Below are 22,474 nucleotides of genomic sequence, written 5' to 3' on the forward strand. Positions count from 1 at the left end.
AGCATTTATGAAGATGTCGAAATAGACATGCACAATGCTTTTCTGTTTTACCTTCGAAATAAAACATATTCCTTTGAGGCATGGCATCTAAAATTGTGCGCGTGACTATTGAAACTTTTTTCCAAGCGTCTAGCGGTGTTTTATGGAAGTCAGTTACGCTAGCTTCTTAAGAAATCCCTGCTAGGGAGAATAGTAAATATATTTTTGTCTAGAAAAAAAAGTTAGCTTTTCAAAAACAAGAAATGAAGATGCACGTCGTGAAGTATTACGCTGCGCGTAGGAAGTGCCGTTTGGTGCTTTTACTTGTTTCTTCACTCACGCAGTGGAATGCTTTCCTAAAGGACACTGTAGCTGAGGCTTCGTTGGGGGAACAGCTTCAGATGATAAATTAAATAAATAATTTGGGCAAAAATGTTGCACTTTTTTAGAACAGAGCTACAATTCCGTGAGCGTGGAAGTGTGCGGTGCGTTCGAATTCCTAAAGTTTTGAGCCATTAACGTTATTTTTGTTAAACAGAAGGCTCCAAATACACACACACACACATATTTTCACATTTTTCTCTACAGAGCATGATGCGCGTCTGACAGAGAAAAATGACATATGAAAACTGGAAATCTAATGTAGTACCATGCTAATCAATTAAATTGTGGACGTTTTGACCATTCTTATAACGTTCCAGGATGAAAAAACAAAATAAATAAAAAAGAAACAACAGCCTTCTCCAGTGATAGAAGGGAGTGGTAAATCAGCAACCGAGAATCGCGCAGTATAATATCGTAACACTGAAGCGTTTCGAGGTTAATGTAAGTGCCACACGACAAGAGTAAAGGTGCCAAACGCTTGCACACAAGTCTTCTGTAAGCGTTCAGGCAACCAGTGTGCCCAAGGGGTTACGCACTGAAACTCCGTTGCTTACTTTCCCCTGACCTTTCATGCAATCGCGAGGGAAGGAAAGCAGGTTTCTGAAATGTCAAGAATGAGAGAAAAAAAAGGGGGGGGGGGGGGGGTGAGGGGGAGAACAAAAGGAGACAAAACGAAACAAGAGCTCATTTTTCTTTTCCACTAAGTCACACTTCGCAGCTCAACAGTATAAATGCCCGCTGACTGGGACAAGGCATCAGCACAGGACGTCTCCTCAGCTCCGCAACTTGGGACCGCAGTGTCGTCGGCCACTAGTCGCGAAGCCAGAAAACAGCCAAGATGGTTCTGAAGGTGAGACAACAGAACATCGTTCACTTTTCCGGGACTACGAGAAAATTCTTTTGGCATGAGCAGGAGGGGGGAGTAAAAACACTGTAAGTTCCAAAAAAACAGAAAGGCCGAACTTGTGGTCGACGCTAGGTGACCAGAAGGCGTTGCTTCGTAATCACCTCGGTGGATAGCTCGAGGGCCCGGCGTTGGGCAGCCAGGTCTGCGCTGTGCAGCGCAGCATGCCGGTGCACAAAAGCACAGGGTTGCAGCTCTGGTTTAGGGAGATCAGCGGGACAAGGATCAGCTGTGGACTCTATCGGTGCGTCCACCGCAGTGGAAATAGTGTGGGCTATAGCTAGAGGAAAACGTGGCGGCATACTGGGCGTACGTGTCAGTGATGAATGCACAAAATTAGCTCCGCGGTAGTGCGTTATAGATCGTAATATTAGCACGTCTAGAGGGGCGTCCTTGATCTCTCTAGTTCACAAGGAATTCCGGCCACATCAAATGGTGGTTTTAAATTTTCGTTAAACCATCTGCTAATGTCTCAGAACACCGTTGGGCAAACAACTTGTTTTACTGTCGCAGCTGAGTGTTTTTACTGAGTTTACCCTCCAGGGATTTAAGGCAGTAAATGGAATTTCAAAACATTTGCTTTGTCCTCGTGTGGCCGCACCTGCGTGAGATGATTTTATATCTGACAGACCCCAGTTTCCGGGCTTGTTTGTCCTTTAGTTTATCTAGAAAATAAATGCATACGGATATGATGTGCTCGATTTTGTTTATTTGTTTATGGGTGGTTTAAAGTCCCAAAGCCACTGAGGCTATGAGGGACGTCGCAGTCAAGGGCTTCGAAAATTTCGACCACCAGAGGTTCTTGAACGCGCCCTGACGTCGCACAGTGCACGGGCCTTTAGAATTCCGCCTCCATCCAAATTCGGCCGCTGCGGCCGGGATCGAACCCACGTCTTTCGTGTCACCAGACGAGCGCCGTAATCACTGAGCCACCACAGCGGGGCTAGTTGAAGTACATGCGAGGGCTTTTACACGAGGGTGAAATAGCGTCATTGGGGCCAGACCCCAGAAAAAGAGTCGGCAAAAAAGTCGTGAAATGAAATCCCAAACTTATGGCCGGTAGATGACTCACTTAGGGTAGAGGTAGAGTGAACAATATTTGCATTTATATTCATAAAAACTCAAAACAACGTTAATTCCAATTCATACTATGAAGTTTGACCATCAAGTGGTACTGGTTATGCAAGAGACACCACGTAGCGACGCATAACTTGAACTACACGACGCAATTTCATTTTGTTATCTTAATTGCTACTATATAATGATGATTACGCCTTCATTTTTGTTTATTGCGTTGAAATGAGGACGGCCTCGCGGTAACAGGAATATGTCAAGATGTGGCGAGCACCCTTGCATGCAGCCTACATGGGATGCGAACACTAATTCAATACAGATGTTTTCCGTAGTAGTTCAGCTCAGTGCGTGTGTTATAAAAAAATAAGCACTGGACATTACGCTATAAAAAAGCCGGGAAAATCATTGTTCGAGCACGACAGCAGAAGTGTGCGGATGTCGATCATATAAGCGCTCCACGTTTGTTATTAGCGCTGCAAAAGCACTAGCCTTCTGAGCGTTTCGTCCTTTCTCTGACTTCACACCGCCAGTTTGTAAAGACCTAGAGGTCTTTACAGCACGCTTGCTGGTTCTATGATCACTACGTGCACAGACTTTAGCAGTTTCTGCCAGCAGAGCCGCCAGCGTAGTCAAGGCGGCTGAGATTGAGAAGGTTTGGTTTGGTTCTTGGTTTTGGGGGGTTTAACGTGCCAAAGCGACTCAGGCTATGAGGGACGCCGTAGTGAAGGGCTAGGGAAATTTCGATCGCCTAGGGGCGGTCCGGCCAACTGTGCGAAGTGAAGTCTGCGGTTTACCGTTCACTCCTAGCGCACATAGTCTCTTTGTTAATATTACAGACATTTAGCGTAGCGTGCAAATCCCAATGCTACCCGTACCGCGAGCCGCCAAGGCGCATGCGCCTATGGCCTCGGGGTGGAAGGTGCTGTCCGAATGCGGTCGCACCAAACGTGTCGGAATGATCTGCACGTGAGCACTTGCTGCCAGCGTTACGCAGTAGCACTAGGTTGTACACGCTATACTAAAACTCTTCATTCTCTTCTAACGTGAGTGATGGCGCAGTTTTATCTGCGAGCGATGATATCGGAGGAAAACCGGTCGACAATGGCTGACGTTGTACAACGCGAAGCTAATCGATTCTGTGGCGCATAGCAGTTTGCTTCTTCGGATGAGCTGTACTGAAACCAGGCGGAACAAGAGCGCCAGACGCGCACACCGCGATCAACCATCACTAGGCAGCCTGCGGGACGATGCCTACCTCGCGGCAAGAGGGTAGAAGCGATGAGCAGCGGTATATAGCCCGTCCTCCGACGCTCCCCCCTCTCAAATAGGGCGGCGATAAGTGGAAATAACCGTATAATGGTAGTTCTCGCCGAGATTGTCAGTTTTCTTGAATTTGTTTAGGAGAGCCAAGATGCTTCATCATAGATATGATTTGATTCGCATCTGAAGGGCAATGAAGCGTTCGTTGGTTGCTGACATATGCTAGCTTTTTATGTAACTTGAAAGGTGGCTATTCCCGTATTCGGCTACCTGGCAATGTTTAATTTCATAAAGTTACTAGCATATTGCTTTCTCGCATACACTTGTGTTATTTCTCGACAGGCACAACTCCTACTGGCCTGCCTCGTGGTGAAAGCTTACGGTCTGCACCATCACCAACCGTCAGTCGGGTACCCTGGTCCTGGCTACGGTGGCTATGCGGCACCGATAGCGGCCACTGCTTACCGTGGTTACGCCGACTACGCATCTGTAGGTAGCACTCAGTACACAAAAGCTCTGAGCCCAACTACGCCGCTTGCTGCAACATTGCCGCATTTGTACGATGTAAACTGTGCGCAGGCGTGACTTCCAGAGTTGAATAGCATTGGGCTCCCCGGTAAACTAAGAATCTGCCATGACGCGATGAATTTCGATGGTGAAATGAATAAGACACGGATTTCAGACAGCTTGTTTGAGCTAACTTTCTAGTATTGAGCGAGGACCACTTAAGGACAACGCATTAAAAATAGACGCATTAAACTGTTCCACGATCATAAATCAACATGAGTAATGACATATGTTACAGGAAAGGAAATATGAAATACGATGCCGCAATTTCACGAAGGGTTGATAAAGTCTGCTTGTCTTTTTGTTTCCATATGTTACGGCGCCCTCAGAAAACGCATTTTTCTAAGTTTTTAGTCGTTCCTTGGGGGTTTCCTCATGAAATTGGCGAAGTTTTTGCCGTGATCGGTGCGTGCGAAACGCAAACATTAAACAAAAGTGGCCGCATATTTCCGGAAAAGAACATCATGCTGTAGCAGAGCAAAACCAAAAACTGAGGCTATGCTACCTTCACTCCTGGTCTAAACTAGAGGTCCAAAATGCGAGACGAGAGCACAACTGGAGCCGCTTACCTAGTGTTGAGAGCGGCAGCTTTAGGCGCACTGTGGTTGGAGTTTTTTATATCTTTGTAAAAAAAAGCGAAATAAATTAGAATTCAGTTTATTCTAAACTAGTGCGGGCAACCTATCACGAACAAATACTCTTGTTAAATGAAGAAATCAGGCGCATTGCTTACGCAGCTTATCGTTGTATAACAACCTTTATGCATACGCTTCATCTTACCCACCTCAATTCAAAAATAATCTAGAAAAATCTGACTACTGGGGTGTGCTATTTCATCAAAACTCTCATAGTGCCTCGTTATTTCATTTACCAACGCAATTAGCTGGGCAAGTTGGTAAGATAAAACGAGCGCATATGTGCTCTTGTGCTCTAGTCAATAAGTGATGAAAGCTTGAGATTCACAGTTCAAATACGTTAGCCTTCGTTCCGAAGATTTTCTGCCTAATTGTCGACACAGTGTGGAGTATTTTAACCGCATTTACACCTTTTCTTTATAGCCCCCTCAGCCGTACAGCTTCGGCTACGACAATGTGGACGAGTACGGCAACCGCCAGTTCCGCAGTGAGCAGGGAGACTCGAGGAACGCAAAGACCGGATCGTACGGCTACAGGGACGCGTACGGCCTCTACCGCCGGGTGAACTACATCGCCGACGCCAATGGCTTCCGGGCCACGGTGGACACCAACGAGCCAGGAACTGCACCGGGTGCCAGCGCCGACGTCGTCTTCGACGCCGCGCCGGTCGTCCCACCGGTTCCCGGTGGTGCAGCAGCTTCAAAAGCCGGATTCGCTCCCACTGCCTACGGCGCCAGGGGTGTGACCACCGGCTACAACAATGCGTACAGAGGATACACTGGATACGGATATGGGCCGTACGGTGGCGCTGCAGCTGGCTACGGCCGCGTTCCGTACGCAGGGTATGGCTACACTCCAGGAGGCGGTGCTCTTGGTGGCTACGGCTACGGAGCGTCTACTCCATATGGCTATGGTGGTGCAGGATATCCAGCAGGCCGGTATGGCCCAGCGGCATATGGCGGAGCCACCGGATGGGCTACCGGTCATCAGGGTTTCCGCCGGCGCTAACGCGTTCGCCTTGAAAAATGCACGTCGTCCAACTAGGAAAACACTTAAGGCTTTGTTCATGAGGGTGTGCTGCAGAAAATAAAACAATATGAATCTATTTATGGCTTGCTTTGACTCTGCATCTCTTTTATTTTTGAACCCATATTACCATGACTGGCTGCTCTGAGCTTTGAAAAAAAATTTGCCTATGTGAAAGCTAACCTTATTATTGTTTTCCTAAATGACACTGATAAAGGATGGAAACAACTGCGCAACTTGAGCCGGTTTCATAGTCTCCAACTAGTTTCAATGAATAAAATAGTGTTCTACCGAATCGTTTATGAATAATGCCCTGTTATAATAAGGGAATAATTATTCATTGACATCCACCCGAGCGCAGCCTTAAGGCGGTTAGCTATATTGGTAGAGTGACTGCTCCGGTGAAGCGGTCGTCCCGGGTTCAAACCCCGGGCCAGGACAAATTTTTCTTTTACTACAAAGTTTCTTAGAAAGCTGTATACGGTTAGCTCAGTTGGTAGAGTGACTGCTCCGGTGAAGCGGTGCTACCGGGTTCAAACCCCGGACCAGGACGAATTTTTCTTCAACTACGGCCCCGGGTTCAAACCCCAAACCAGGACGACTTTTTCTTCAACTACGAAGTTTCTGAGAAAGCTGTATACGGTTAGCTCAATTGGTAGAGCGACTGCTCCGGTGAAGCGGTGGTCCCGGGTTCGAACCCCGGACCAGCACGAATTTTTCTTTAACTACGAAGTTTCTGAGAAAGCTGTATAGCATTCCTTTGTAGCCGTAAGGCTGCGCTCGGGTGGATGTCAATGAGTAATTACTCCCTTATTACAAATCTACTCCACCTTGGGGGTTTCCCCTGAACATTTGACCGACCAATAATGCCCTGTTACGTAATTGTGCTACAAAGATCCTTGAGAACAAGAACGAGTTAGTGACTGCTGTCGGACAACGGTGATGCGAAATTATTCAGGACTAAACGGATTACATGCAAAAAATGCCAGGCTTTATGGAACACAGTCGCACCTCCCGTCTTGATGGCGAGCTGACAGCGGACTTGCAGTGATGGGACTTACGTCGGTTCTTTTTTTGTGCAAGTCGCTCGTGCAGACTTTTGAGCATAAGCTGTGCGACTCCAATGTTGCACGGACTACACAGCCCTGGTACGGTGAGGGAGTCTATGTTTGGCCCCATAAACGTTTTCTTCTTCTAAGGCTCGGCAGCTAGCGCGGCCCTGTCATTTAATTGATCCCGATGTTGGCTTTGTTTCAAGGTACGTACGCTAGCCACCTGACTTAGCCGGGAGGGCCGTCCACATATAAACAAACTCCGAAGGCTTTGCAGTATTTTTGATGCAAATCACTTGTTCATGCGCTTCCCTATTTTCCTGGTCGTAAGGTACGCTCTCCTGCGCTCTCAACTCAGTGATGGTTACCGCAGAGGACATCATTTCCGTTATGCGTATGACCGAACATTACTGTCATCCCATTCAAAGTCGTACTAATATGCCCTTGATTTTGACGGTTGGTTGATTTAGGGTTTTTATCGTCCCAAAGCGACTCAGACCATGAGGGACGACGTTGTGAAGGACTCCGGAAATTTCTACCAGCTGGGGTTCTCTAACGCGCACTGAAATCGCACCCTACACTGACCTCTAGAGGTTCGCCCCCATCTAAATTCGACCGCAGCGACCGGGTTCGAACCCGTGTCTTTCGGATCAGCAATCGAGTTCCATAACTCCTGAGCCACCATGGCGGCCGCTTGATTACCGAATCGAACATAAGCATCAAATGAGTGCATTCTTTGGCCTCAGACTGCTAAAAAAAGCCTTTCAATGCTTCGTCGACTACAGCTTTTACGTGTTATTTAAGATATCTTTAGTCCGTTTTTTCGGCCTGTTTGATTCCTGCTTGGGGAAACAATTTTTTTGGGGGAAAGACGTATTTATGGTGAGTTACCAGTCGATGTTCTAATTAAGCACATTTAAACCTTTAAAAAGACGCTTATAGACAGCCGACTTCACTGCATGATATTTCTACATCACACCTGTTCGCCTGGGCTCACACAGACATTCTGCTTCAGAATACTCTTCTCCAGCAAGGCAACGGACTAGCTGCTCTTCTGCTGGGCGTCCTATTGACCTTGAGTTAAGGTCTGTACGAGAGAATTTATTGCGGAAGGAGTTCCTAATTGCATTTGTAACTGCTGTAGACATACATTTGTAACACTGTCGCGAAATTTTAATGCGTTCCCAACTAGAGAAGAGGAACGCTATCGCGTGCAGGTTCGAACAAGACAACAAGAGATCAAAAAAAAAACGAAACCATGTTTATAATTTTTAGGTAAACACCCAGTACGAAATGAAAACTCAATGAAAAATATTCACACTCAACACGCGCAGAACACTACAGGTTTTAAGAAATTGGCGGGGGCTTAGCTTTGGTTAAGCCTGGTAGGTTGCGAAAGCGAGCGCAGCGCCTCCAACGGAAGGAACGCGGCGACCCCCGTCTGCAGGTCACGCGTGGCTACCGGCCGCCGCTGCGCGACGACTCGACTTGGTAGCCCATCTCTCATCCTGCTATGACGTCAGGGGTCATTCCAAAGGTCAAACGTGGCTAGCGGCCGCCGCTACGCGAAAGGCCGTTCATGAGCGTAGTATTGCTTTCGCAATAAAAACGACTTCGCTATATCTTGAGCGTCCCATACGAAGCGCGGTTGCCTTGCAGACAAGGAGAACGCGGGAGGATGAACTGCGACGCGTCGCTGACGTTGCGTCAAAGGAACAGGCGGAAGGGAGTCAGGTCGCAGTAGAAGTGGAGAGTACCATAGGAAGACGCCGGTGGACTTCCGTCAGCAGCCCCAGGGATTTGGCAGCAGCAGGAGCAGCGTAGCCATGACCCGTCGACGGCGTCACGAAGCGCTGTAAGCTTAAAGCAGATGATCCCAGTGAGATCTACGGCAGCACGTCCCGAACGTCCGACGGCTGCCACCTCCACGCACGAATCCCACCCCCTCCGCTGAGCTGTCTCTTCACACCTCGGTTTCCTCATGCGTCAGGTCTCCGCTCCTCGTGCTCGCCATGGTCTTCCTCGTCGTCGCCTTGCATTCACCATTCGCACGTGCACACGCGCAACGCTGAGCTGGCACGTGCAACGCTCCGCTGTGGACACTCCGCTGTCGACGCACCACACTCAAAAATCTCCCGAGGATTTGTTGTGCACCCCACATATGCCCCCTCTTCGGAAAAGTTTTTCGTAAGAAAAAAACTGCCCTCAATGCACGTAACACTAATGTTCACGTGGCAAGCGGACAGTTAGGCACAGCCGAAATTACCGAAGGCACTTTGCACTGTTACACAGAGGCACATAGAGAGGCGCACCGAGGAAACATGGGGCCAAACATTACACATGTGGCACAAGAGAAAATAAAAACTTTACAAACCATCGGGCAGAACCTTTACACACCTCTGTACCACAAATATTAAAATTTACTCACTGAACCACTCATAACCGCACAACAAGGAAAAAAAAACACTGCCCACAAACACTACCCCACTACACTGGCACAGGTAACTGCAAACACCAGAGTGCAGCTCTTTACGTTGGGCATCACCCTCCGGCAATTTTCAAAAGACGCATGTCATGCAATCAGCTAGATGATGCCTCCACGGACTCTTGGGAGGCACGCTTTTCGTATCGTTTCAGCATATTGATGTAAAATAGCTTCTTAGTGTTGCCCAAGTAGATACAATAATCCACGTCGTTCTTTTTTCCAGAAACCACAAAGAGATCTTTACACTACTTGGGGAGTTTTTTGTGGCTACTCGGCAAAAGAATCAGGGCTCGATCCCCAACCATTGAATGCCGCTTTTTGCTCTTTGTGTAATAATATTTCTTCTGAGACTGCCCAGTACGCACCAAATTTTGATGTGCCGATCGGACAGTCTGCACGAGACGTTCTCTTCGATCGAGAACGAGACCATACGTCGTCTTCGTGTCTTCTCCCAGCTCTTCCTTTGTGCAGAGCTCTCTGACGACTGCTAGAGGTCCTCGCACGTGTCGTCCAAAAATTAACTCAAACGGAGAAAACCTAGACTCGCATGCCGCACATATTTGTATGCGAACGGAAGCAGAGTGATATTATGAGCTCATGTTTTGGGCTGCTCGTGACTGAGCTTCCGCAGCATCTGCTTGAGTGTGCCGTTTAATTTCACCATCCCTTTGTACATTGGATGGTAAGAGGTCGTGCTGAGATGTTTCACCGCCAAGAGATCATTGAGCTCTCTCCTGAATTCGGAAGTGAAAGAGGAGCTCTCGTAACAAAGGATCTCTTTAGGAAAATCTGTCCGTGAAAATACTTCAATCAAACCTTCTGCCATGGTTGGTGAATCTATCTTTGGCAGAGCCATGGCGTTGGGATACCGGCGTTGGGATGCGTGGCAGCATGACACCGGTTGAGGTCTTTTTCTTGTTTTCAGCAGCAGAGCTGTCCCGTTTCGTGAATTTTTCACGATGCTGCCACTTTGACAGAAGTCTGTCCTTCATTTAGGACTGTCTATGAAGACGTCCGCCAATAAGCAGTTGCGGTGGGCTGTATCCACTTGCACTAGGGGTCTTGTGATGCACCTGCAGTGTCATGTACGGGATCTTGTGAAAGCCGTGGCAAGTCTACTACGGAAAGAGTGCTTTGCATAGCAGACGTGCCCTTTGAGCGCAAAGTGGCTTCAGACGTACCCAGGGCAGAAGAAGAATCGACACCCTAGCTAGTTGGCAATGCATCACGAAAAATTTTAGCGCACTCACGACGAGCGAAAAAGTAGACAAGACAACACAGGTGCTTACTCGCAACTGGGCATTTATTACAAAAATGCAGAATATGAAGACACAGAAAACACCAAGAACAAAACAGGCACTCACGCAGGCACACAGAAGGTAATGAGGAAGGTGCATCTAGATATAAAAACTCTCGATTATGCAAGACCACCATATGATCAGCCCCACACGATTGCTCATTCTTGGGGCCCTCCCTCGTCCAGTCTTTCTGAGCACTGCTATAAATGTACAGGCTGTAAGCCTTTGCTTGATAAGTAGTAGTAGTAGAAGACGTTTATTCGGCCAAAATTTACAGGCCGAGCATGTCGACCGCCTGGGCGACCAGAAGTCGCTGTTCTTCATCCCCTTCAGCGCCAAGCCAGTCGAGCCAGGTGGTGATGGATAAAGAAGGTGGGGGGTAGGAACCCGACTGCTGAGCAGCCGGGCAATAGAAGAGGCAATGGGCAAGGTCTGCATAGATACAGGGGCAGTTGGGACAGGAAGGGTCCGATCGATAGCGATAGAGAAAGAGGCGAGACGGGGTGATGACTGCATTCATTTGAACGTGCCGAAGAAGGCGAGCCTCCGGCACCATGAGTGATGGATGAGGGGGAGGGTAAAGGCGTTTGTCGAGGCGGAGCTCGATGTAGACCTCTTTTATGGTGCGGCGAAGGGTGAGTCTCCCACCGTCCTCCGAGGGCTTGGGCCAGGGGATCAACGGTGCCCGGAAAAGTGTGTCACGGGCGAGCTGATGAGCCAGCTCATTCCCGTCAATCCCTGAATGCCCAGGGACCCAGCGGAGGAAAACGATGGAAGGCTGCAATGCGGAGACCGCTCGTTCGACCTCCTGCTGAAGAGAAGGGGTTAGGGTGCGTTTCTGTATGTGGTGTATAGCGGCTTGTGAGTCTGAATAGACTGTGTACTCTTGAAGAGAGGGAAGGAGGGCAAATGACTGGAGGGCATGCGCAATGGCGAGGACCTCGAGGGACAATGCCTCCGGAGGGCGTAGAAACGGCCCGCTGGTGTGAGTTTCAGGAGCGGGGAGGTGGGGGTGGTACAGGGCGTAGCCGCAGGAACCTCGAGGAGCCACGAAGGAGGCATCCGTGTAAGCTACACCCTGGGTATCAAAGAGAGGGGAATGGTGCTGTGCGGCCGCATGACGACGGCCGGCGTGCAGAACGGGGGACATGTTGGACGGAAGGGGGAGGATCCGAAGATTGGGAGCCGGGGTGGGAATAGGAGAGGTAAACGGGGCGCAGGGAATGGGCGAGATACCCGCTTGAGTCAGTAACCACTGACCCTGACGGGTAAGGGAAAGCCGGGCAATCTGCGAGTCATGATGGAGAGAGAGCAGAGAACGGAGAGGATGAAAGAGGCCTGTTGCAAAGATGTTTGCAGTAGAGGTAGTGATCGGGAGGTTGAGAGCTGCCTTGTAGAGGCCCACAAGGGCAGTCTCAAGAGCGTTAAGTTGAGTCTGATTGAAGGAAACGTAGGGTGCAGAGTACAAGACCTTGTTGAGGGCCAGCGCGTGGGCAACTCGGCACGCATGAGCCTCGTGGAGACCTGAGCGCCGAGTGACCACGCGCCGCAGGAGGTGAGTTACGGAGTGGCAGGTGGTGACAGCACGGTGGAGGGCTTGCACGTTCTTGGCTGCATGCAAAGGAAAGCCAAGAACTTTGCACTGCGTGACGACAGGAATGCGAGAAAGAAAGGTGGAGAGAGACGAAGTGGTTGTGTGAGCGCTGGTAGGAGGAATGGTTGAGGAGAAGGAGCTCGGATTTTTCAGGAGCAGGAGAGAGGCCAGCAGTGGTGAGAAAGGAGTCGATGAGATCTAGGCCACGTTGCAGGGTGTCCTGTACGTGACCGGGAGAGCCAGACGAACACCAGAGAGTGATGTCATCGGCGTAAAATATATGATGCAGGTCGGGAATTTCAGCTACCTGGGAGGCGAGGGGGCCATAGCAAGATTGAAAAGGGTAGGCGAGAGAACAGCACCTTGAGGAGTGCCTCGGGTGAGGTTGTGGGGGTCGGACAGCTAGGTGTCGACTCAAAGCAACAGTACATGCTGGAGCCACAGTCTAGGGAGGCGAGTTGGGAAAGGATGTGGTCGTGGCAAACACCGTCGAAGGCCTTGCGAACATCGACGGTCACAAGTGCGTGAATTTGAGTGGGGGTAGGTGACAGAAACGTGTGCTGGAGAACCAGAAACATGTCCTGTGCACAGACGTGGCGTCGGAAGCGGATGAGAGAATTAGGGAAGAACTCCCTCGTCTCGAGAAAATTAGAGAGGCGAGTCAGGGCCATTTGCTCAAGGGTCTTACCAACACATGATGTCAGGGAGATTGGGCGGAGGTTAGAAAGAGAGGGAGGCTTGCCCGGCTTTGGAATCATAGAAATGAGGGAGGAGGTCCAGGAGCTGGGCAGGCAGTCGCTTTCCCATGCATCATTGTAGGTTTTAAGGAGGAATTCTTTGGCGCAGTCAGGAAGGTTGCGAAGTGTGGTGTATGTAATGGCATCCTCACCGGGAGCCGAGCGTGTAGCATTAGCAGCCAGAGCCGATTCGAGCTCCCTGAGAGTGAAGGATTGGTCCAGATCGGGGTTAGGTCCACCTCAGTACACCGAGTAGGAGGGTGCCAGAGGGGGCGGGAGATAGAGAGAGGCGAGCTGATCAAAAACATCGGAGGGAGTTCCTTGAGTGAGGGCTTTAGCTAGAGTGGGAGCAAGGGCAGGCTTAGTGCCAAGGAGGGATTTGAAAAGAGACCATGTGGATCGCGAGTGCAATGCAGAGTCAAGACGGTCACAAAGAGCACTCCAACGAGAGTGCTCGGGTTAGGCGCAGTGGGCGACGATCTCGGCCCGCAGAGCAGTGATCCGGGAAGAAAGTTGGGCATTGTGGGGTTGGCAGCGGAAGGAGCTTTGAAGACGTTTACGGCGACGCCATAAACGGAGTAGGTGAGGATCTGGGTCTGGGACTGGGTGACAAGAGCGAACACGACGGCTACTGGAGGTGAGCGCCGCAGTGATGCGCGACGTCCAGTCGTCGTAGGATTGAAAGCAGTCAGAGGCGAGATTAGCGCGGAAGGCGTGCCAGTCAGTATGAGTGACCGGATGACATCGAGGGATGTGGGAAAGAGAGGTGGAAATGTGGACAAGATAGTGGTCACTGAGAAGAGTTTCGGCTGTCACTTGCCTGTGAAATGAAAGTGAACCCCGAGAGAAAGTGAGATCGGGTGTCGTGGGGCGCTGTGAGGCAGTGCCCGCTCGAGTAGGGGAGCCAGGAGTATTGAGAAGGGTGAGGTGGCGTTCCTGGGCCAGACAGTGGAGGAGGCGGCCGGGTTTGAGGATTTGAGGGTAGCCCCAGAGTGTGTGAGGGGCATTAAAGTCACCACCAAAGAGGAGATTGGAGTTAGAAGGAAGAGAGTGAAGGAACTTGCCCAGGGCGGAAAATAAAGAGGAGGTGACAGGGGGGTTGTAGAAAGACAAAAGGGCGAGTAAGACGCGGGAAGAAGGGTGGTAATAGACCACACCAACTAAATATTTAAGAAGGATGGAGGGGATATCAAGTGGTTCCACGAGCACGTCGCTACGTACATAAATAGACGCAAGTGGTGTGGCCGTAGTGGCATGGTAGGCGCGGTAGCCTGGGACAGTGCGGGCCGTCCGGGTCTCCTGGAGAAGGAGAAAATGGGGCAGGGAGGGGCGGGCGAGTAGATACTGGTGGAGGGGGGTCTTATTATGGCACAGATTTTGGCAGTTCCACTGCACAATCTCGAGGTCATTGTCAAAAGCCATTATGATAGTGTAGAGGTAGAACTTCGTGAGGGTACACGTTCCTTCTTTTTGGCCGGGGGCAGTGACTCATGCAGGGATTGGAGCGTAGAAGTGAAGGATTCTAATTGTTTGGATTGTGCTTGGAGGGTGGTAAGAATCTGCAGAAGCGATGTCTCTAGCTGAACTATGCGAGTGTGGTGTGCCTGTGTGGTGGTTTCGAGAAGATCAGCCAAAGGGGCGACCTGGGCGGTGGAGGAGAGAGTGGTGAGTGTGGCAAGGTGCTCATTTAGCTTGGTAAGCTGGGAGGTAAGAGAGGAGGTGGTTGTCTGGAGGGTTTGGGTCAAGGCGTGGATCTGTTGTTGTAGGTCTTGGGAAATGCGCTGTTGCTCTCGCTGCTGGCGTTCCAGCATAGCGAGCCGGAGGTCGAAGGAGCGGCTCTCGTCAGTCAGGGATAGAGAGGGTGGTGCAGTGGAAGAGACGCTGGAAAGGGACGCTGGAACCGAGGATCCTTTAACTTTGGCGGCGTAGGAGCCTGGTGGTGACGTGACCGGAGCTGACGGAGGTTCATGATTAGAGGAGGACGAAGGGGTGGGTTGCGTGGCCCGGCGCAAAGCTAGGCGTCGCAGGTACGCAGCTTTGGCACACTCGCGTTTTTATCGAGGAGGAAGGGGCAAGTAGGGTCGAGGGAGGGGTGGGTGTTTACCTGGCAATGAACGCACCAGGACTGGGCACATACATGAGCGGAAGGGTCGGCGGGTAGAGGAGCAGCACAGCGACGGCACTTTGCCGGAACGCTGTGCTGTGGACACTGGTGGGCGCGGTGTCCAAGAGCGAGACAACGGGTGCAGGTGGGAGGCTTAGGCTTATGGGGACGGCACCGGAAGGCAACGCGTTTGAAATACACAAAGTGGGGGATTACGGTTCCAGCGAAAGTTATGAGCACCGATTGAGTGGTGCCCATCATGCGAGCAGCAAGAATATCGGTTTTGAATGATTCGATATCATGCATGAGGTCATCAGGGGTGAAGTGGCCACCGACGTTAGGGATGATGCCGAGGCATGAGATGGGAGGATTAGGGGCATATGTTTTAATGGTTATAGGCTTACCGTGAAGCTGAAGATGCGTGATAGAAAGCAGGAGGTGGGCGGTGAGACTGGAATGAGTTTTTAAAAAGACGAGGCTTTGGGCTGGCTTGGCCTGAAGGGCAACCTCCGCACTGCTTTCGGAGGACAGTTGTGCAGCGGAGTCGACTGCGGCGAGCACGTCGTAGAGCGGTATCTTGGGGTTAAGGGTGCCAGGGGGAAGCTGGATGGCAACTGTGATGAGCTCGGTGCGGGGCCGGGTGGCGGAGGCAGGCTTACGGCAGGCACCGATGGTGGTCCAGCCGACCTCAGGGGCCGGAATGAGATGGCCGTCGACCGGGGACGCCGTAAGGTCCATGTCTGCTGTGTCGTCAGCCTGAGCCGCAATCTGCGACGCAGGTACCAAGGTGCTGGACTTGCTGTCAGCGGGAAGTGTGGTCCGAGTAGGTGCGGCGGCACTGGCGGCGGCGACGAACGCAGTCTACTGCGATGCGTCTGTGGGCCCGAAGCTCTTGGCTTCCCTTAATGCGTGGAGTTGGCCAGCAGTGGACGCCGCGGCGGTGACGAACGCTGCCGGCTGCGTTGCGGCTGTCGATTCGGAGCTCCCAGCGTCGGTGAACGCGACGGGAATGGGCGCGGTGGTGTGGCCGGTGTTGAACGCAGACGGTTGAGACACGGCTGTAAGCGTGGTTGGAGTAGGCCCCGCGGCGGCCGCGTCGGAAGAAGTTGACACCGGCGAAGTATGGGTGGGTCTCGGCTTCAGGGGCTTGTTGAGACGCTGCATGCCAGAGGTGCAGGCGCGGCGCGTTAGGGTTAGTGAGGCGCCGCGCCGCAGCAGATTTTTGGAGGCGCTTGGAGCACCAGCTCGACAGCGGGCCGTGATGCCAAAGGTGTCCACGTGGTGCGGACGTCTTCCTGACGCGATGGAGTGTAAATCCAGGGGCGGGCAAGGCCCTGGACCTGGCCAGGGGCAGGTGAAAAACGGAGCACGATAGTCAGCCAGCTAACCAGGGCGGCGCCACCTAGCTTGATAAAACCACTATCTTGTTTCGCCATTCACACCAGTTGACTAGAAAGATTGCTGAGGCATATCATATCCGCAAGAATGAGCAATCGTATGTGGCAGATCCTATGATGAGTCTTGCTTGAGCGAGAGTTTTTGTATCAAGATGCACCTTCCTCATTACCTTCTGTGTGCCTGCGTGAATGCTTATTTTGTTTCTGGTGTTTTCTTTCGCTTTATATTTTGGGTTTTTATAACAAACGCCCGGTTGCGAGCAAGCGCCTGTGCTGTCTTGCTTACCTTGCCGTTCGTCGTGAATGCGCTAAACTTTTTCGTGGTACCCAGGACGTTCAAAGAGTAACCTCTGTGGCACATGAGCTTACCTTCGAACTTCTGAAGCTTTATCGGGACGGTGGGAAATGAACTTGACACCACAGCCACTGCCGCTCCTGAGCCCAGCTTGAAGTTCACACCGTATAAGTTAGCAGCCACTCGATTGAATTTGGCCCGAGTACGGCTGGAATCGATTTTTTCAAGTTCGACAGAACGCATTTGCATCTTCTCTCAGCTAATGTCGAAGTGTCCAGTGTTTTTACACCACCGGCCCTTCGCATGTTTCGCAAGGCATTTTTCTGGAGGATGACGGCATTGTTCGCAATAACTGCATTTTTTTGCAGTTGGCTGTGCGTTGTTGGTACTTTACTGTGTTCTTTTCGCTGGCCTTTCACGAGTCGGAACGCGTTTTGGATTGGAGAAGCGTTTCCGGACATTGGCTTCGGCCACCTCGCTGGAAGGATTCCATTCCGTTCAGAAGACCACTGTGTGGGTCGCCACGGCGTCTTCGTGAATTCGCCTGAATGCTTAAATCTATGTCTTCTCTAGTGTGCGCTCAAATTTGAAATTCACAATTTCTCCGCCAGGGACTGACTACATATAAGATCGACGACGAATCTACCTTAAAGCAGTCGTACTTCTTCATCGCGTGAATCGTGGTTGCAATTTTTGACTATCGTGTGTAGCGCGGTGCAAACTCAATCGATTCGTCTTCTTCTTGCCCACGTCGGTAAAACAGACTCTTTCGTCGACCTCGCCGGTCGGAACGATAAAGTGGTCGGTGAGTCTCGTTTGCACCGCCTCCAGCCAGCGCCAATATTCAGTTGCTAGCAGTAGAGTTACCAGGAGGTGCCTAGCTTCTTGGGAGCCCATTGCGTATATGAACGTCTTGTCTTGAACTTCGCCCAGTGTTTGGTAGAGGTCTGAAGCTTAGCAATAGCCTTAGACCTTGACGGCTTCTTTCTTCTTTCGAAACGCTGCCGTTCCCAGTGTATAGCTTCTGTGGCGCTTGGATGCCTGCGCCGCTGAGCTGTGGAGCTGACGACGTTTTCGTCCGACATGGCGCTTTTCCTAGGCAATACCCCGTCTTCTTGTTGCTAGGGTGAATACCGTGCGACTTGGTCGGATCCCTCAGTCAACAACAGCTTCCCTTCATCGAGCTGATCTCACAAATCGAGCTAGCAAAACCTTAAAAGAAATAAATACCTGGACGGCTAATAATCACTTAAGAATTAACGTTTGTAAAACTGCAGCAGTCATGTTTCACCCACGTCACAAACACTTTGAACTTCCTCTGATTGAATTAAACAATACCAAAATAGAATTTGTGGAGTCTGTGAAAACTCTGGGCGTTTACTTAGCAGCAGATATGTCGTGGAATGACCACATTAATTACGTCGTTCAGAAACTCTCCAGAACAGTTGGTATCATGCGACACCATTGCTTTAATTTTCCTACGTCAGTCAACATGTTGCTTTATCATTCTTTCTTCTCTTCCATAGCTAACTACGGAGGTTTGGTGTGGGCAACAACAACAGCTGAATATATTGTAACGCGGCGGCCAGCCGAAGAATGAGGCGTGGTGAACGATGGCTATGAGGTGATTTAATGGCCGCTGGCCTAGCGCGGGCGCTCCGTCCCGCGCCACTGCCAGCTTCGTCTTCGTCACACTATATACCCGGGGCCTCCGAGCGATCGTCCCGATCGGTGACGAACAGACGGCGAAATGTCGATGATCTTGAGTTGAGGATCGAACAATATGTAGAAGATGGTGCAGTGCTGGCCGCCACGATGAGAAAGATGAGAGAATGAGTCCCGGTCCACGAAGCATCCGGGCCATAGGGTGCCAGGAGCTGACGGCCGAGGTCCTTGGACGCACCGAACGGCAGGGGCAGGGGGGCGGTGTCCTCATGTGTGGGCAGGGTCTTGGCAGTGCCTTGGGTCAGTGGGGTCTTGGGTCGGTCGGGTCTGGGTCGGTCGGGTCTCGGGTCGGTCGGGTCTCGGGTTGGTCGGATCTCGGGTCGGTCGGGTCTCGGGTCGGTCGGGTCTCGGGTCGGTCGGGTCTTATGTCGTCGCGTCTTGGGTCGTCGTGTCTTGTGGTCCGGGCGGGGGGGACGGGGCTGGGGTGAGCGGCGAGGTCGGTTCAGGTCGGGCGGGCTGGGGCATGGCCGGGCGGCGCGGACCAGGCACTCACGGCCGACGTCCAAGGCAGGCGCGGGACACCGAAGCTCCGGGACCAGGATGGCGATGAAGGCACCCCAGCACCTCGCACCAAATGTAACGCGGCGGCCAGCCGAAGAATGAGGCGTGGTGAACGATGGCTATGAGGGGATTTAATGGCCGCTGGCCTAGCGCGGGCGCTCCGTCCCGCGCCACTGCCAGCTTCGTCTTCGTCACAATATTAACAAACTCACAGTTTCACAAAAATGTATTATACGCATTGCATGTAAAGTGCCGTACTTGTGCCGTACTTGCCGTACTGCGAGCCATTTTCATCAACACAACGTTATACCAATGAAATCCATGTATAACTATAGGCTCCGCTATAAATATAAACTCACCATAATGAAAAACGATGATTCCCTACTTACACTTGCTGGGTTAAAGCAAAGCAGAACTGTGTATGATACCCGCGCAGCAGGGCCTTGGAATGTTAAGAAATGCCGCACAAACTATGGCAAACAAATGTTGCAGCATACCTTAACGACACTTCTGAACCAGTTGTACTGCCACAAGAATCTTGATGTTAAAATATTTCTCTGAAAGAATTGCCCCAAATGTTCGTGCAGTTCTTTTTTTCTTGCTATTATCATTTTGAGTGCACCTGCCAATTTTACTGTCCTTTATTTTCTCCTCCTTGTGTTTGCATTTATAGACTCTTTGATCTAATGTAGTTCTTTTTTTCCTTACAAGCAGAATGTACTGCGTACTAAACGCACATGTATCATTCTATGTAGCGAACATACGTGTTTTTTTCTTACATTTTGTTTAATGTCGTACTCCGCCGCCTTCAATGCTGTACAGTAAGAAGAAGCCAGGAGCTCTCAAGCTGTCTATGCAGCTTTTCCCCTGGCTGTCCTTGCAACACCTAGTTGCGGAAATAAACCTTCAACCTTCAACCTCTTTTCCTGCTTTTCCCCTTCTTTCTCCCGTCCCTGTGCCTCCATTCGGTTTTCTCAACTATATCTCTTGGCCGCTTCGATTGGTACCCTTCAGCGGACTTCATCCACGCAACAGCTCTAGGTGGACTCCGTATGACGGCACACAACTGAAAAACCTTACTCATGCAAAAGTACGAATCTACTCGAAGCCATATACACTTGTGCGTTAGCGCGGTGTGCGCATTCCAATCCTGACTTCTTTTGCTGCGTATTCTCGCCACAGACAGCTTCATATGCTCTTCTGAGAGTGCAGCAAGAAGTAAACCTGAAATTTTATTCAACTGCTGATGGTCACGAAATAGTAAGCGGCAATAAAGGGGCAGATTAGAAAGGCACTCAGGATGACGACCGATGGCATGACCAGCAAGCGGGGCGCCTTTGTTTTCACGCTCTTTGAAGAATTGCTGAGGTCCTTGCCTGTGACTGGCAATGACTGCGTACTAGATTGCTCTGATTCCTCGGGGACACCCGCGGCACAGCTGCATGGACTGCAGATGCAACAAAAACAGCCTCCAGAAATACCACAATGCCGCAGATATCAGTCACTCTGAGAATTCCACAACATCGGTCTGAATGTCTGTTGTGCTTCTAGATCTTGCCAGAATTAAAGGATCACCATTAACAACGTGATCAGGCTCTACAAAAGCCCGAAGTTTTGCTGTAAGGGACCAAGAACAATCTATTTCCCAGCGACTAGTTTCAGGTAACCGCCATCAACACATCTTGGCCAACAAAATCGAATTTAAATGGTGAGTTATAAATTATGGCCGAATGGTTCCACAGCGCCAGAGGAGTAAAGTCAACTGTACGACTGCTGCAAGCTATGCGCCCAGTTGGTAGTAGAAAGTTATTTTTTTGTCATCCTTGTTTAGAACGGATTAATATGAAGGATGACTCGTGAGATTAGGTTATCGACGAACTTAAAAATATATTCATGAGGTAATTACCAACTGGACGAACAATGCGTAGAATGCAACGACCATTAAGAAGCCCAAATATCAGTTCAATTCCACTGAAAATCAGCCTTCTGGTTAACCTCCCTGTCTTTTCCCTTCCTCTTTTTCTATCTCTCTCTGTAGAGATAGAATTTCAATAGGCTGGTTATGAATGTGCTCCAGCTGTGATAAAGTGTATGTGGCAGTCATTTACCCGCTATAGAAGACCGAATTAAGTGAATTTGAACGAATCCATTACGAAGTGAAATTAGCGCCGAGTGCGCGAAACAAGGGCCGTTTCAGGATCGCACGGGGAAAAGGAGAGACACGCAGTTATGTATGGTAGCCATCGATTTAGGGGCACCTCGAACGAATTCTCACGAAACGCCTTAGTTTGTAGATCATCAGGGAACGCATCTCTCACCCGTAGTCACGAAGCATTGTCATCAAGCTAACAAGCCTCCATCTAGCTAGTCGGGAATTCTCAGCAAACGACATTTTCAGTTGCCAGAAAAAGGTGCTCTAAGACTGCCTTCGAAAACTGCAGAAAGCAAGATTACGAGCTGGCAAAAGTGGAAACGCACGGTTTTATAATTAGCTTTCGTTTCAGTATTTTCCTTGCCCTAAAAAGTTTGGCCCTTAGATAAGCTCTAGCTATACAAGTGCTATACGCTTTCGTATAGGGGGGCATAGGTAACCCACAATACATAAAGCAGGAAAAATAAAGGAATATATGCTGGCAAATTTACAGGAGAGTGGCGATTGGCATTCGCAGGTAGCGGCTGATGGTAGTGCTGTAAGCAGCCGCTAGGCTGGGAATGGCGGCGCCGGCGCCGTTCTATGAGGACTTGTACCCGATCATCAACCTTAATAATTTCATTTTATTTATTTCTTTATTCCAGTTTTTTGCGCAATACAAAAACTGGGGACGGCGAGAAAAAACCAGTGCTTGGCAAGCTTCGCCGCCCCTGAATGTTGGCAGCAGCCCATATGTCACGTTGTAGTGACGGCAGTCCAGCGGTCAGGAAGACACCAGAAATACTTGCAAACGAAGCTCTTTATTTGGGCTGACTTGCGCCCGCAAAAGAACTGACTCACTCGGTGGCGGCGTAAGCAACAAGCGTGCTCGTCAATCGTCGAACTACGAATGCCCGCCGCTCGCGGCATCGCTCAATTTAAAGCCGGCAAAGAAACTTCCAGATAGCAGGACAAGATCATCTACAGTAATCTGGAAAAACCTAGATGCAGCCTTTCATGGCTGCGATCAATCGAGATTAGACTGGTCGCTTCTCGCGTCACGAACAAAAAATGATAACAACCCTTTCCTGCTGCCTTGAGCGTGAACGAACAAACACTACAATGATACGTAGCATTACCCCCCTTCCAAGAAGCATCGTCCAGGGGCGCGATTACGAGTCGCTCAAAATCGTCTCAATCGGAAAGTGTCTCAAAAAGTGTCTCATTTGCCCCGTTCCTATTGGTCGGTCGTGACCAGCGGCCATATTGGTTTTTTGCGTCACCGGCCGACGTCATAAGTGTGCAAAAAGTGTTGACGTTGCTCAC

The 22,474-nt window shown here is 50.4% G+C and overlaps 2 protein-coding genes across 2 annotated transcripts in view; one reads left to right on the plus strand and one right to left on the minus strand.

Annotated features, from left to right (window-relative positions):
- The window catches only part of LOC149343544 (uncharacterized), a 123,352-nt gene that overhangs the window by 71,358 nt on the left and 29,520 nt on the right, over positions 1-22,474 (minus strand). The window lies entirely within an intron of this gene.
- On the plus strand, positions 1,202-5,811 carry LOC149343546 (uncharacterized). Its single transcript, XM_089547006.1, has 3 exons — positions 1,202-1,213; positions 3,896-4,090; positions 5,227-5,811. The coding sequence occupies exons 1-3, from the start codon at positions 1,202-1,204 to the stop codon at positions 5,809-5,811; spliced, it is 792 nt and encodes a 263-aa protein (XP_089403132.1).

The sequence above is a fragment of the Amblyomma mixtum genome, chromosome 5 (assembly GCF_055824585.1).
Source record: "Amblyomma mixtum isolate Tamu chromosome 5, ASM5582458v1, whole genome shotgun sequence".
NCBI lineage: Eukaryota > Metazoa > Arthropoda > Arachnida > Ixodida > Ixodidae > Amblyomma > Amblyomma mixtum.

Bases quoted from the DNA above. Each gene is read 5' to 3' on its own strand.
- LOC149343546 (XM_089547006.1), top strand. The intron at 4,091-5,226 runs GTAGGTAGCACT...TTTTCTTTATAG, and splicing joins GTTACGCCGACTACGCATCT to CCCCCTCAGCCGTACAGCTT.